General features: G+C 48.7%; 1 protein-coding gene across 9 annotated transcripts in view; it reads right to left on the bottom strand.

Moving 5' to 3' along the window:
• Nucleotides 1–16,050, bottom strand: part of WNK2 (WNK lysine deficient protein kinase 2) — a 147,000-nt gene that overhangs the window by 64,315 nt on the left and 66,635 nt on the right. For 6 of the 9 annotated variants that reach the window (XM_070795146.1, XM_019966595.2, XM_070795142.1 and 3 more), the window contains exons 10-19: nucleotides 14,392–14,547; nucleotides 13,820–14,011; nucleotides 11,770–12,324; nucleotides 9,358–9,651; nucleotides 8,748–8,797; nucleotides 7,792–7,960; nucleotides 7,589–7,705; nucleotides 7,060–7,230; nucleotides 6,744–6,789; nucleotides 6,131–6,250 (exon numbers count right to left, since the gene is read on the bottom strand). In XM_070795146.1, coding sequence (XP_070651247.1) covers nucleotides 6,131–6,250; nucleotides 6,744–6,789; nucleotides 7,060–7,230; nucleotides 7,589–7,705; nucleotides 7,792–7,960; nucleotides 8,748–8,797; nucleotides 9,358–9,651; nucleotides 11,770–12,324; nucleotides 13,820–14,011; nucleotides 14,392–14,547 — 1,870 coding nt within the window. The remainder of the gene's footprint in view (nucleotides 1–6,130; nucleotides 6,251–6,743; nucleotides 6,790–7,059; nucleotides 7,231–7,588; nucleotides 7,706–7,791; nucleotides 7,961–8,747; nucleotides 8,798–9,357; nucleotides 9,652–11,769; nucleotides 12,325–13,819; nucleotides 14,012–14,391; nucleotides 14,548–16,050) is intronic. The other 3 variants (XM_019966600.2, XM_070795145.1, XM_070795147.1) reach the window with 3 other exon arrangements.

Raw genomic sequence — 16,050 nt, 5'->3', positions numbered from 1 at the left:
GCGAAATGCCTGGCTGGATGAATCACAAGCTGGAATCAACACCGCCAGGAGAAATATCAACAATCTCAGATAAGCAGATGATACCACTCTAATGGAAGAAGGCAAAGAGGAACTAAAGAGCCTCTTGATGAGGGTGAAAGAGGAGAGCAAAAAAGCTGGCTTGAAACTTAACATTCAAAAAACTAAGATCATGGCATCTGGTCCCATCGCTTCATGGCAACTTTATTTTCTTGGGGTCCAAAATCCCTGCCAACAGCGACTGCAGCCATGAAATTAAATGACGCTTTCTCCTTGGAAGGAAAGCTATGAAAAACCTAGACAGCATATTAAAAAGTAGAGATATCATTTTGCTGACAAAGGTCCATGTAAGTCCAAGCTATGGTTTTTTTCTAGTAGTCATGTACAGATGTGAGAGTTGGACCATAAAGAAGACTGAGCACCAAAGAACAGATGCTTTTGAATTGTGGTGCTGGAGAAGACTCTTGAAAATCCCTTGGACAGCAAGGAGATCAAACCAGTCAATCCTAAAGGAAATCAACCTGAATATTCACTGGAAGGACTATGCTGAAGCTCCAATACTTTGGCCACCTGATGCAAAGAGTTGACTCAACAGAAAAGACCCTGATGCTGGGAAAGATTTAAAGAAAAAGGAGGAGGCGGTGGGAGAGGATAAGATGGTGAAACAGCCATCATTGACTCAGTGGGCATGAATTTGAGCAAACTCTGAGAGACAGAGGAGGACAGAGAAGCCTGATGTGCTACAGTCCATGTGGTTGCAAAGAACTGGACATGACTCAAGTGACCAAATAACACTACCACCACCACCGCACTGTCTTGATCACTATGATTTTATAATAATTCTTGAAATCAGCTAGTGTTAGCATTGCAGTCTATTTCTTTTACTTCCAAATGGCTTTTACATTTTCACAGCTTTTCAACTGCTAGAAAAAAACTTTTGGGATTCCGGTGGCAGCTGCATAAAATCTATTGATCAAGTGAGAGAGAATTAAAACTGTAATAATATTGTGTCTTCTGACCTGAGAATAGGGTACTTCTTTACGTCTTTAGCTTCCATCCACATTGTTTTGTAGTTCTTACTGAACAGTCTTACAGATATCTTATCAGATTTAACTCTACATTGTTCATGGAGAGTTTGCAGAGGATACTCCCAGTTGTCAAATTTTGTGAAATTCCTTTTCTGTATTTATTTAGATAATCTTATGGACTGCTTCTTTACTACTTTATCAATATGATAAATTATATCTCTTTCCTATAGTTTTTTGGACAAATGGAATACAGCTGTAATTAACTGTATTAATGTGGCTATCTGCTAATCCTAACAGCTTTGTCAGCTATGGGGAATGAGGAATTTTTCTCATATTGTCCTGCTTGATAATTTCAGTTGGATATCAGACAATGTAAAACTTGCCTTCTTGGGTACTGTATGAGTTTGTATTCCTAATAACATTCTTTGCCATGAGATGCAGTTAAGCTACTCTGGCTTGATCTTTTGATATCTTGCTCTTAAGATTTGTTCAGCAGGACAAGAACAAATTTTAATTTAGGGCTAATTATTCTCCATGACAGAGGCAAGGCCCTTGTCAGCCCTCTACCCAGTGGCCCTTGAATTATAAGTCCTTCCAGCTAACTGGTAGAAACAGACATTCCCTTACTATGAGTTATAGTAGCATTCCCTCTAATCCTTTGGAGTGGTTCATTTCCTGGCATTAGCTAGTTTCCTCACACACAGCACTCTGCAAAACAATCAAAAGGAATCCTCTATCAATCCAGAGACTTTCCTCTTTGTGCTCTCTCCTCTCCAAAACTCTACCCACAAACTCTTGCCCCTGGGCTTCCCAAGACTCTCAGGTCAGTCTCCTCATTATGGGAAATCTGCTGAGCTCTACCTGGGTCCCTCCCTCCCTGCTCTGGGATTGTGAAAACCTCAGTGCAGTCAGCTGAAATGATCATCGAGTGTTTTCAGTCTTGCAGGGATCAATGTCAGTCACTCCTTTATGTTCAAAGTCTTTAAAAAATATAGTTTCGTATATTTTGCATGCTTTTTCAGTTGTTTTAAGGGAAAATAAATCCAGTGCCTATTATCCAATGTGACCTAAAGTAAAAGTCTGAGGATCTCTTCTATTGTCTGTTCTTGTTGCTGCTTTTCTTTCATGCTATCTTGCCTCATTATCTGCCAGGTTACATACTTTCTTTCAATATATGTAAATTTTTTTTCACTTTTTAAATTATCATACAGTAAAATGGACTTCTTTAGCTGCAAAATTCTGAGAACTTCAGCATACATATATCCATATAATTACTACCATAATGCATAGCAATTCAATCATCCCTAAAAAACTTCCTTGTGTTATTATCCCTTTATACTCACATTCTCCCCCTATCTCTAACTCCTTGGAAACACTGATCTGGTATCTATAGTTTTTTTGAGAATGTCATTAAAAATAGGGTTATCCAGTATGCAGCTTTGAGACAGATTTCCTTCACTCAGGAAGGAAACAAACAATTTCAAAGCGCCATAGTCTGTTCTTCCAATCACCCACTGCAGGATATTTGGGTTGTTTCCAGTTTGGGCAATTATGCAAATGAACTGCTATGACCATTTACATATAAGTGTTTAGTAAACATGAGTTTTTATTTCTCCTTGGTAAAGATTGAGTAGTGAAATCGTTGTGTCATATACTGAGTATATCTTTGATTTTTAAAATATCCAACTAGATATTTTCCAGAATAGCTGTACCATTTTGCATTCCCACTAACATGAGATCCAGTTGCTCCATATCCACACAAAATTCAGTATTGTTAGTTTAGTCATTCTCACAAGTGTGTGATGATCCTTCGCTATGGCTTTTATTTGCATTTCCCTGGTAGTCAATGACATTAATTTTTTTAAATGTGCTTAACTGCCATCCTTATATTCTCTTTAGGAAGTGTCTGTTCCAGTACATTGTCCGTTCTTCAGTTGAGCTGTTTTCTTAGGAGTTTTGAGAGTATTTATTTTGGGAACAAATACTAAGCTGAATATGTAACTTGCAATTATTTTCTCCCGGTCCGTAGATCATCTTCATTCTCTTAACAGCGGTTTTCACAGCACAAAAGAATTTACTTTGATGATGTCTGATTTATCCATTCTTCTTTTATGCGTTATGCTTTTGATGTTAGATCTAAAGACTCCCTTGGCACAGGTTGCAAAAGTTCTTCTCCAAAAATTATAATACAGTTTTATATTTTATGTTTGGATATACAATGAATTTTTAGTTAATTTTTGTATAAAGATGTCAGGCATAGGTCAAAGTTCAATTATTGCATGTGGATGAGCAACCAGTCCAACACCATTTGTTGAAAAGACTATCCTTTCTACATAAAATTGCTTTTGCATCCTTGTCAAAAAAGCAAATGGCTATATCTCTATGGATATATTTCTGGGCTTTATATTCTTTTTCACTGATCTATGTGTCAATTCTTTTGTTGATACCATACTTTCTAGGTTACTGTAACATTATAAGGTCTTAATATTGAGTAATATGATGCTTCCAACTTCATCTGCCTTTTTCAAAACTGCTTTAGCTATACCTTTGTACTTCCATATAAATTTTAGAGTCAGCCTGTTTGTATCTGCAAAAATTACCATTTGAATTTTTACTGGCATTCTATTAGATCTATATAACATTTTGGGAAGAATTGCTGAAATCTTTAAAAATTCTTTAAAACTCTACATTTTTACTGGTGAATCTTCTAATTGACAAACACAGTATGCTTCTCCATTTATTTAGATCGTCTCTAATCCATTTCATCATTACTTTATAGTTTTCACTATACAGATTCTGTATATGTTTTGTTAAATTTAGAGCTATGTATCTTGTTTTTAGCTACTGTAAATAGTATTCTTTCAAAATATTATTTTTAATTGTTCACTGTCAGCATATAGGAACATAATTATTTTAGTTGTTGACTACATATCCTATGATCTTACTAAACTCTCTCATTGGTTCTCAGAGTTGTTTCTGTTTAGAATACTTGTGAATTTTTTCCACGTAAAATCATACTAGCTGCAGAGACAGTTTTATTTCTTCCTTTTCACTCCACATGACTTTAAAAATTTGTTTTGGCTATGCCAGCATAGCCAGATTTACTGCTGCACACGGGTTTTCTCTAGTTGCGCGAGTGGAGGCTACTCTGTAGTTGCAGGGTGTGGGCTGCTCACTGCAGTGGCTTCTCTTGTTGCAGAGCATGGGCTCTAGGCCACCTGGGTTTCAGTAGTTGTGGTGCATGGGCCTAGTGGCCTAGCAGCAAGTGGAATCTTCCCAGAACAGGGATTGAACCCGTGTCCCCTGCATTGGCACGTGGATTTCCACCCACTGGACTCCCAGTAAAGTCCTCAATCCACATGCCTTTTATTTCTGTTTCTTGTTCATCTGGAATCTAATATTTCTAGTGTGACGTTGAACAGAAATAGAAAGATTAAACATCTATGCCTTGATCCCCATAGAGGAATCACATTTCGCTTTTCATCACTAAACATGATATTAGCTATCAGTTTTCTGTAGATGCCCTTTATCGAGTTGAGGATTTTCCCTTTATCCCTAGCTTGCTGAGCATTTTTATCATGAATGGGTGTTGTATTTCTGTCAAATACTTTTTCCGTATCAACTGATATGATCGTGTACCTTTCCTTTTGTAAGGAAATGAGATTCCCTTTGACATTAACATGGTGAATTAGTTGATTCTTGAATATTGCCTTCCTAGGATATACTCTGCTTTGTTATGGCATATTCTTTTTATATTGCTAGAATTGACTTTTTAGCATTTTACTGAGTTTTTTCTTCCCTTCTATATCCTTGAAAGATTAGGATATCAGATAACATAGATAAGATTAGGATATCAGATAACATAGATAAGATTAGGATATCAGATAACATAGATAAAAGTGTCTGTCACTTTTTTTGTGTGTGTGGTACTGCCTTTATATAGTTTTGATATAAAGGCAATGCTGGCTTCATAAAACAATTTGAAAAGTGTTCCTTTCTCTTCAATTTTCTGGACTAGCCTGTAGAATTGGTGTTATTTCCTTTTTAAAATGTTTCATAGAATTCAACAGTGAAACTATCTGGGAGATATTTTTGATGCTAATTCAATCTTGTTAATAGGTATAGGAGTATTCAGGTGATCTATCCCATCTTGGATGAGTTTCAGTAGTTTGTGGCTTTCATAGAGTTAGTTTGTTTCAACTAAGTTGTCAAATAAATGTGTGTAGGTTTGTTCAAAATAGTCCATGACTATGAATCCATGATCAGCATCTCTTTATGCAAGGTCTATAGTGATAGTGGTATTTTGTGTTTTTTTCTCTGTCAGTCTTACAAGAGACCAAACATATTTATTTTTTCCAAAGAATTCGTTTTTGGTTTCATTGTTTTTTCTATTGTTTTGTCTGTTTGGTTTCATTGTTTTTTCTATTGTTTATCTGTTTGGTTTCATTGTTTTTTCTATTGTTTCTATTGTTTTGTCTCAAATGTCATTGATTTCTGCTCTTACCTTTATTTCTTTCCTTCTGTTTGCTTTGGATTTTCTAGTTTTCCCTAACTTCTCAAGGTGAAAACTTGGGTTATTGATTTGAGACCTCTTTCTTCCTCTAAACATTTACTGTTATAAATTTCCCTTTAATTACTGTTTCAGCTGCATCTCACACATTTTAATACATTTTCATTCTTGTTCATATCAAAATGTTTTCTGATTTTCCTTGAGAATTTTTCCTGCAAAAACACTGGTAGGAAAGGGCAAGGGCAGAGACATTTTAGCATATACCTATGCAACCCACGTGCCTCACCTGCACTGTGACGGTAACTGAGAGGCCCAAGCCCGAGTGCCACCTTGACTTCACTTATTTGGTGGACAACTGGGACAGGGATACAGACAAGGACGCAGCCCCACAGACTGCTCTGGGCGTTGGGTAACAGTGCAGGGTGGGGCTTTTGCACTTTGGCACACAGCACATGCTGGCAAAACATGAGCACAAGTCAAGTCAGGCTGAGGACCATGAGCTGACGTGGAGCAATATACAGGAAACAGACAGAATTATCAAGTAGGAAGGGTTGGGAGTTCTGGCGGCTCATACCTTGGCTGGTGTCTGGCTGCAGGGAGCTCAGAGGAAGTGGGGGTGAAGATTCGGGGGCCTCTACTGCTGGGTGCTCGGCCACCGGACAGATGATAAACCACCTCTTCCCAGTATGCAGGACTAAGAGGAAGGACAGAAGCAGCTGGTGAGAGTGAGTAGGTGACCCCTCGCCGCCAATACCAGACCTGATAATGGGGATTTGAGGAATTCATCTCACACCAGTGGGGAGGATGTGCAGCCCGCTCAGGGGGCTCCTCACTGGCATTAGAGGCTCTCATAAGTCCCCCCAGCATGGGCTTATTTCCAAGGTCACCGGAAGTACATCAGTGAAGTGGTAATGCTGGCTGGGGGACCAGCAGGGCAGTGAGTCCACATCATGCTCAGTCCCCACCCAAACCAGACATGGCTCTTCAGACAGGGCAGCTGTCCCCAGATGGGGACACGCTCACCATACACTCCAGCAACCCCCCAGTGTGATGGCCAAAACCCGTACAATATGCTCAGTGGGAGGCCCTTATCAAATGCCTACTGGAAGCAGAGAAAGGACAATGGCAGACATGACTCCTCCAAAGGCATGTCTGATTGGCAGGGACAGCCGTGAAGGGAGACATACCATTTTGCTGGTACACCGGGGCGTTTGCTTGGGATTGGCGATTCTCCTGAAAGAGGTGAAGGATCAGAACTCAGCCGACTGCATGGAACAAGAACTTCCTTCAGAACACAACACTGTCTCAAATCCTCTAAGAGGCCTCAAGAGCTTGGACATTTCTAACTGGACAGAAGGCGCCTACCCTCCCGGCCACCTCACCCGACACTGCATGGCATACAGGTTCCTCCAGCAGGCCACATCACAGCACTGTACTTGCAGAGCCTGGAGCTGGGGTATAAGTAGGCCCAGCCCCTCCCAGGACCTCATAACAGGGACTTACCTCCCCAGCACCCAGGCCACAGGTGCTGAGGTGTGGCGGGCTCACCCCAGGGTCGGAGGCACGGTCCACATCCGTGTCCTCACTGAGCATATCCTCTGCCTTGTCCATGACATCCTTCATCTGCTCAATGAATGTCTCCCGCTCGGCCTGCAGGATGAAGTCGTGCTCCACCTGCAACAACACATCAGTCCTGTTGGTGGGGCTGTGCCTCGGGCCACTGGCCGCACAGCGTCTTCATTGATGGATTTATTTGGTTTCTACTCTGGACTAAGCCAAGAGGGGAGACACGGCCACTGAGCTCAGTTACCAACAGCAGGGCTACACAGTTCAGCAAGAAGCCACAGCAGGCCTCCACGTGATGCCCCAGTGCTATCAACAAGAGGCAGCCACTGGCAGAGGTGGGAGGACAAGCAAGGCTGGCACCAGTACTCCCCTCAATGGGGCTGGCATGCATGTGCCCAGCGACACAAGGAGACAGTCCCAGGGGAAGGGCCGTGGGCTCATCTGACAGGCATGACGACAGCCTCACCATGTAGGTAGCGATCTCGTCAGGCGCATCCCCATCCAGGTCAAACTTGAACGTCACCATCTTGTGGTTGTGTGTCTCCAACTGGCACTCCACCATCTTGTCACCCGTGTTGCACACCTAAAGGACACTCAGGCAGTGAGGCCAGGGAGGACACCGTGCCCAGCCTACCCTGTCTTGCCGGCCTGCTCTGCCTGGCTACTCACGTTCAGGATGGTCAGTCGGGGCCGACTGGCCCTCTCCTGGCGGGAGCGCACACGCGTGGACCTGCGGTGATGTTTCCGGGCGGCCTTGCCTTCCAGCTTTCCCCCACCAAATGCACCTTCGCAGCTGTCACTCATCTCTCTTCCAGAAGGGACGTCAGAGCCTCCATAGCTACATGAAAACCAAGAATGTTACAGCACCCAGGGGAACCCAGCCTGCCTCACATGGGAAACTTGGCTTTCCAGAAAACCAACAGAAGCTTTACTGTCTGGGTGTGCTAGGTGGAAACCCCAGAGGGTCTAAAGCTGCCCATGCACAACAGAGGGACCCTGAGCCCACTGTCCCTCCTAACCCTGTAATATCTGGCCTGGACAGTGCTGGGGTCATATGGGGCATATGACCTTTCTGACCTAGGACCTAAGTCTTCTCAGCTCCTGACCTGTGCATCACACTTAATCGGCTCACAGTATATGTCAGGATTAAGACACAACCCACCCCATGCCTTGGTTCCCCCATCTGTTGAACAGCAATGGGAACACATCAACAAGGTGGAGCTACTGTGGCATTTGAGGAGAGTTTGCAGAGCACTGAGCTTGGTGCTGCCATGACCAGGAGGGTGGGACACAAGATCACTTCCTGTAACCAGCTCCCTCCCTAAACGCAACATTGGCCACGCCTGAGGTGCTGGGAGACCTGGGATGTGGGCCGGACTCTGCCCTGCTCTCCCAGCCTTCCACAGTCCCCGGACCTGGTGACTATCCATCCATAGCCTCTCCCTGATCTCAGCACTGCACACCAGCACCAGGACCCGAAATACAACTGGGAGTATCTGACTACCAAACAACAGCAAGCACTGACAAACCCCCCAGAGGAGCTCCTTGAGGCTCCCCCAGCTCAGGTTTGGAAATGGGCGACATTGTTAGAAGATCTGACATACACGGGCAAAGTGTGCCATTACCTCTCACAGCTCTGAGGGAGGCTGGGCTGCTTGTCCTGTGAGGCCTGCTCCTGAAATAAAACCACGGAAAGGAGGCCAGGTCACATTCATTCCCCCGCGACACAGCCGCGTGCAGTCTGCCATCTCCCCACCATCACCGCCCAGCCCGCCACCCACTCCCTTCTGACTGCAGGGAGCAAATCACGTGCAGGCTGGCAGGAGCGAGGGATTTTATGTTTAACACTTAGAGCCAAGCAGATTCCTATAAGCTGGGGCCACCTCCTTTCCAAACATGTTAACCCACTTTGATCATCTCTACGAGGGAGCACATGGCCCAGGAAGAATTAGCACAGATTCTTCCCATCGCCTCCAAGAAAAGGACTCTGAATCCATGTGTAAAAATCAGGGTCTCCAGCTGGATGTGTGATTAAGGAAAATCCATCCAGGGACAGCAGAGGGAGAAGAACAGCACCCGTGGCTGTCCCTCGACACACACTTCCACCTTCCTGAGGGTATTCCTGACTTCTGGAACTGAGCCGCAAGGTCACAGCACAGGAGGGCTGCAGTGAGGCTGGGGTCAGGAATCAGGGTGACGGACTAGGGGCTGAGCCCCTAGGGGAGGGCCACACACCTCGGGGGCTGGCTCCACCGTCAGCTGAACGGTCGGGCAGGGACCAGGGATCCCAGGCCCACTGGGCAGCGGCAGGTTAGCAGGCGGCAGGAGCACAGCGGTCTGGACAGGCACGCTCTGAGGAGCTGCTATCACTGTGGGGGCCAGAGAGCCGGGGAGCTGAGGCAGGAGCTCAGGGACAGGAGGCAGCAGCACTTCCGGCAGAGGTGGGGAGAGAATGGCGGCAGGCGCGGGCACTGTGGCGACCTGGGTGGTGACATCCACAGCATATGTAGGCGGGTGGCCAAGCAGGATCTGAGGACACAGGGGACAGGGATGCGATTGGGGTGCGGGCCATCGCCTCCCCTGAAGGTCCTGGACCAAAGCAGGCGCTTCCATCACCCAAGGGAGTAAGCAAGTGATGAGGACGAACCTCCCCATGCACCCACACCCCACAGTCAAATCACAGCGTGCGTGTATGCAGATTTAGCAAAACCAAGGACAAGACACTCTCATGTCCCCATGGGTATAAAACCAAACCTAAAACCGCACTGCATCCATGAACCTCCAGCTGCTGTCAGGCTGAGAAGCTGAAGTGCGGCACACTTAGCACCTCTCTGGGCTCCCTGCCACCACCCTGCAGGGCCAGATCACTGTGCTACTCCGCCCCAGCCTCCTGTCAGGTCAAAGCCTGTGTTCCAATCCCAGCCATGAGCAAGAGGGTCTGTGGACCTCAGCCTTCCATGGGGTGACTTAGAAACTGGGCCAGATTCCCTCCTGTTCCCTCTTTAAAGGCTCTCGGGGGAGAGGCTAAGACAGGTTGAAGGAGAGCCATGGCCTGAAACGGCCCTAGTTTGAGGTTTAGGTTGGGAATGGGAATGACCTGCTACAGGGCCTACAAGTATGAGACTGATCAGACATGTGGTATGTGGAGTGAGATGTGAAAGCCACAGCCTAGCTGTGGAACTTTCTCTCCTGGACAGGTGCCCCAGCCTGTCCTTTCTTGGCACAGGGAAGCCTCTGGGCAGCCAGCCTAGCTCATCAGTAAACTCCAGACCCTCTGTTGGCAAGACCACAGGGAGGCCACCAGGCCTGGGCAGTGACCTCTAAGCACCCACACCTTCTCCAGCTGCTAGCTAAGCAGACAACCCAGTGTCAGCAGTGTGCCGGGCCAGCGCACGGCGCAAGACACAGGCCCTGCAATGATACCACACACCCCCAGGCCTCCACTCAGCCCTTGGCTTTCCCCAGATGACCCTGAGCCCTGAGTCAGTATTACTCCAAGTAAGAGATCAGGGAGGTGGTCGCTCAGTCAGGGCACTGGACTGACGATGGGCCTCCTCACACTGGTTTTGAAACAAGCACCAGCCTATTGGGCAATGAAAATCACCCCTTCTCAAAATCAGGGACAAACATCCAGGAGAATCCATGCATACTTATGACAGTGCCTCATTCTAGAATGGATTCAGTGCAAAATGAGTTAGGGGGACACCTGGCCCCGTAGCACACTTTCAGTATGAATCTTCACAATGAAATCAAAAGGGCAGGAGCCTGAACTTAAAAGGCAAATGACATGCCCACTGGCACATGGCCACTGAGGCTTAGAGCCAAGGCGGGGCCAAGTGGGAGGATCCCTAGGTAAGAGGCTCCCTAGGTAAGAGGATGCCCAGGTGAGAGCCCTGCCCCTAAGGTGAGAGCCCCAGGCCAGCTACTCTCCACACAGGAGGCTGGGTAACAGGCTTATAGTTACAAAACGCGCATGAGCTGTGCAGGTGTGTGGAGCCACAGGGAGGTCCTCCCAGCCAGCAAGGGGTGTGTCTCTTCACTGGCAGCTCGACAAGCTGCCCATGGCCCTCATCTGGTTCTGAGACAGCATCCTTGTCTGCCATGACTACCTTAGGACCAGTGGCCCATGTACACTCAACACGGCCTAGGTCATCACCAACAGACCCCATCAGAACCCCATTTTCCTCATTTGCTGACTGCAGAGATGGGGGCTGTCCACCTACTTTCCTTTGGCAGGTAACAAGATAAGCAGTGTGAGCCTCTCCAGCACCCATGGAGGGGCTGACGTGGCTGCACCAAGACTGCCAGCTCTATCCACGTGAGGGCAGATGCCACAATGCCCAGCATGGCCAGGGACCCTCCGCCCCCACAGACAGCTCCTCCAACACCTGGGAAGGAACCGACAGCGAAGCTTTTAGTCAGCCCAGTCCCCAAGGCTCCTAACACATGCTGGGAAGTAAGAAGAACATTAGACATTCCCCACAACGGGTGAGACGCTGCAGTCATGGGACAGCACTGCCTGCTTGCCCATTCCCACTCTGCTACCCAGGTGAAGGTCCTGAGAAGGAGCAGAGATCTGTGAGCCCCTTATGTGCTAAGGGGTCTCCCAGCGCCTGAAGGGTGGGCCCTGGCCAGCAGGTGGGTTACCTGGCTTCCAGCACTGGCAGCCGGAGCAGCCTGCTCCGGGAGGCGGGCAACACTTGGCTGGTGGGGCTGTGGCAGCATGGGGGGTGTCGGCTGGGGAGCGGCAGCCTGCACAGTCTGCGCTGCATGGAGGGGAGAAGGCGGGACGTCGCTGGGCACCATCTGCGGAAAGGCCGCTGGGTACACGGGCTGCGCCGGGAGCTGGGCCACAGTGGGGTGAATAGACAGGGCGGCCACGCCCTGTGGGGCCACAGCCAGCAGAGGGATGGCGGTGGCAGTGGCCGCCACATTTGGCACGATGGTCTGGCACGGCACGGCCAGTGGTGCCCCAGCAGGGTGAGGCAGCTTGACTGTCTGCAGAGGCAGAGCCGGCGACGCAGGCAGGGGAGCGGGGGTGGCACTGAGTGGGAGGCTTGGCAAGATGACAGCTGGAGGGAAATACTGAGAGGGGGGAGGCACGGTGGGCCCACTGGTGGCTGGCAGGTCAGGAAGGGCTGTGGGGAGGCTGTCAACTGTGGCCAGTGGAGCGATGGGGGGGACAACAGGAAGTGGAGGCATCTGAAAGAGAACAAGCACGTCAGGACTGGGTCCTGCCGGCAGCACCCTGCACTGGTGAGAGGGGCCACATCACCCCACCAGGACCCGGCCCTGCCGGCAGCGCCCTGCACTGGTGAGAGGGGCCACATCACTCCCAGCTTCTGCCCCCAAGACACTTTTCGTGTAGCTGCTGTGGAAGGGAACCAAAACATAAACCCAATTTAAACAAAACCAAGTGTATACGACACTTAAACAGAAGGAAAGACAGGAGGCCTTAGAAGGGTGTGGGATATAGACACGACCTTCAGGATGGCCCCCATTTAGCACCACCTCAGAGTCTCAGGCTGGACCACTCTTCTTGGTTACTGCAAGGATACTGGGGGTCATAATAGTGACCATCAGATACCTAGCTTTGGCATGTTCTCATTCAGAAGTACCAGGACTGTCCAAGCTACCAGACTGGCTCCAAATATCTGAAATTACTTTGGCTGATTCCCTCTAATCTGTGTAAATTCACAATGAGACCAAGTCATTCTTTGACAAGTCATCTGAAAAAAAGCAAATCTTCCAGCCTCTCCTTGCTGGCTGAATGCCCCTGTGCCATGCGGCCTGGGAGAGAACGGCATGTCAAAACAGCAGAGCGCCAGAACCTTCTGTGTCTGGTCTTCCATCCTGGAGACATCTCGTGGATTTAGCACTTGAAACATTTCAGCAGATTCTCTGACAGTTCTAAACTAAAGCCTTTCTGGTTATAGACACATGAGCATCACACATGTACCTTTGTGCAGTTATAAGACAGAAAATATGCAAATTGACCTCTGTGTATTTGAAAAGCTACTAAATGCCACGACCACTGGGAGCAAGGTGTTGGATTAACTAGATGCTGAAAGTGACTCCAATGTAGGAGTGATGAGGACAAGGCAGGTGACAGGCAACAGCTGACATGAAAGCACCTTGTGAGGGGTGCCTGCAAACCGTAGGAACACTCACATCCTCCCTACAAAGAAGCACTTCCCATCCCAGCCCCGTCAACACGCAACAATGGGACCCATGAAATGAAAGCCATCCTGCGGTCAAGATTCACTAGAAACATGCATGACCACCGAAAGCATTAGCCTGAGCAAGAGCACCCAAGTATCAACCACGTGCTATCACATGATACTGGTCACATGACACTCCCCAAAAAGACAGTCCAATCTCTGCAGCTGGCAAGCTGCTCAGCTGTCTACTGGACCCCCAAGAATCCATGGTCCACACAGCCTCGGGTAGCTCCATGGAAAACAGTGACCCAAGCTTTGTGCTCACAGCTCCATCCTGGCTCTTCTGGCCTAACTCTGGACTAAACCTTTCCCAATCTTGGATGCATCTGAGGCAGAAGTCAAAGGCAGAACACACCAGCCCAGCTGTCTTGTCACCAGGGAGTGTTTCCTGAGGCACCCACGTGCCCTGAGGACAAGGACTGGCCAACCAGGCTGGGGGAGCAGGCCAGGCTGGAGAGCAGGGGACAGAGAGGTACCTGCGGGGGGATCTGAGCTAGTGGCTGCAGGGGCGCCGGAGGCATCTGGAGGGGCTTCAGCTGAGCAGGGGCCACCACCTGGGAGGCTGGAGCCAGGTACGGAGGCAGGTGGGAGGGCGCTGGCTGCAGAGGGCCCACGGGTTGTGGGGCCAGGACCTGCGGCATGGGTACCGGCTGGGCCAGGAGAGAAGGCTAGAAAGAGAGAGGGGCTCCTCTTAGATCAATGTCCTCCTGAGATACATACTTAGACACAACACACATGCACACATACCCACAGTGACACACGTTCAAACATCCAGCCTGGAGCCCAGGACACACAGATCTGAGAGGACCACTCTGTGGAATGAGGGCCTTCCAAATGCTGTGTAACCCTCAGCTCCACAGATACAAGAGACCCATCCCCACTTCCGTCCACACCCCAGGCCCTGGGGAACTGCAGAGAAGGAGCACAGGGGGCCTGGACCTGCCAGGAGGTTCACAGGCCCTGGGCTCAGGCCAGCCAAGATGGACAGGCAGGGCCTGGGGAGACCAAGACACCCATGGCACCCATAAGGAGGGCAGCCAGCACTCACCTGGTGGGCGGGGGCTGTGGGCTGGCCTGGGCCTGTCGGCACAGGGGCACTGGGCGGTGGCAGTACAGGGGCGAAGCTCATGGCTGGCTCTGGGAAAGGCTGCTGTGGGAGCGGAGGGCGGGCGGGGGGTGGGACAGAGCCCACCGACAGGCCAGGCTGCAGAGAACACACAGAGCCACGCTCAGCAGCTGCCGTAAGGCCCGCCACCAAGCACACACTCACCATCTTCAGGGACCCACCTCTCATTCCCTATGTCTGCCATCCTGCCAGGGACACTTTCCTAGGAACAAGATTCAGCAGAAGCAAGATGTGATGGCCCCAAAACCTCCCAACCAGGGAATGTGCTAGAATTTCAATTCCACAGAGTATCATGCAACCAAGAGATTTGTGGAACCTTGGAAAACACTTGTGATGGCATTAACTGAGGGAAAGATAAACATGCACACATCTCTCATTTATAGAGCTGAATAAAAGGTGTACATGCAGATATATTCACAAACAGAATATGGAAACATGGGGATAAAAAGCGGGACAGAGCCAGAGAGAAGGGTGTTCTGCAGAGCTGCGAGTCTCCCATGACTCGCCATCAGAAGAGAAATGAGGCCACAGATGTGAGCCTTCAGCACCAGGCAAAGCATAGACACGGAATGGGAAAGTCAGAAATATGAGCGCTGGATGCTTGATGCTGCTAACTTGCTCCTTTTTAGGTACAATAATGGTCCTGGGCTTTGTTTTCAGAGTCTTGATCCTGTAGAGATATAGATGGAAATATCTTGGGGGCAAAATATCCTTCTGTCTAGGATTTACTTCAAAATACTGGGGGTGCGAGCGGGTGAGAGCTATGGAAAAAAACCCAGAGATGACTTCTGAAGCTGAGAACACATTGACATCAGAAGCTTCTCTCACTTGAGGTTTTCTAGATGAAACAGGTGACCATCATTTCCAAAACCATTATCACTCACTTCATCTTTCACAGTAAATGCTGTATGAAAAGCAGCGTGGGGTAGGATGGAATCTCTCCTTTGCATTTACTTGAAGCCACAGGGCAGAATGAGTCACCTGCGCACATGTTCCCAGAGCCGCAGTCCCTGGCCCAGTGGGAGTCAGGCGCTCAGGCAGCCCGGAAGCCTCAGAGAAGCAGCTTGTATTCCTGACTCCACCGGCTGTGCCCTTCCTTCCCTGGGTCCTAGGGGCACATTACTATGGCAACACTCCCCAGGAACCCTCGGTGCACTCGGGGGACCCCTTCTGTCCAAGGTGTTTCTGCATAAATCGGCAAGAGATGGGAGAGAGCACCCCAGCCAATGTCAGGTGCTTCCTGGCCTGGCCCCCGACTTCCCTGTGCTTGGGCATCCTGTGAGCCAAACCCGCAGGAAACACGCAGCACTGCAGAGACCCGGGTAAAGAACACACTGTGTGACCTGCCCTAGAGGGAATGAGGGCCTGTGGATGGGTCTGGCTCAGCCCCGGCATGGGCAACCTAAAGCCAAGAACCACTGCTCTGAGCAGTGAACTCTTCTTGCTGTAAAATCATATTTCACTTAATTTTGTGAAACAGGTCAAATTGCAAAATGCAAATTGGAAATGAATCCTGGGCTCCGGTTAGCAGAGGCAAATGCTTCAGCTGTTTTTCCAAGGGGACTTTTCTGAGCCTGAGCA

The sequence above is a fragment of the Bos indicus genome, chromosome 8, assembly GCF_029378745.1.
Source record: "Bos indicus isolate NIAB-ARS_2022 breed Sahiwal x Tharparkar chromosome 8, NIAB-ARS_B.indTharparkar_mat_pri_1.0, whole genome shotgun sequence".
In the NCBI taxonomy this organism is placed as follows: domain Eukaryota; kingdom Metazoa; phylum Chordata; class Mammalia; order Artiodactyla; family Bovidae; genus Bos; species Bos indicus.
Note: the sequence above shows the minus strand (reverse complement) of the source record. Positions and strands in the feature narration are given on the sequence as shown.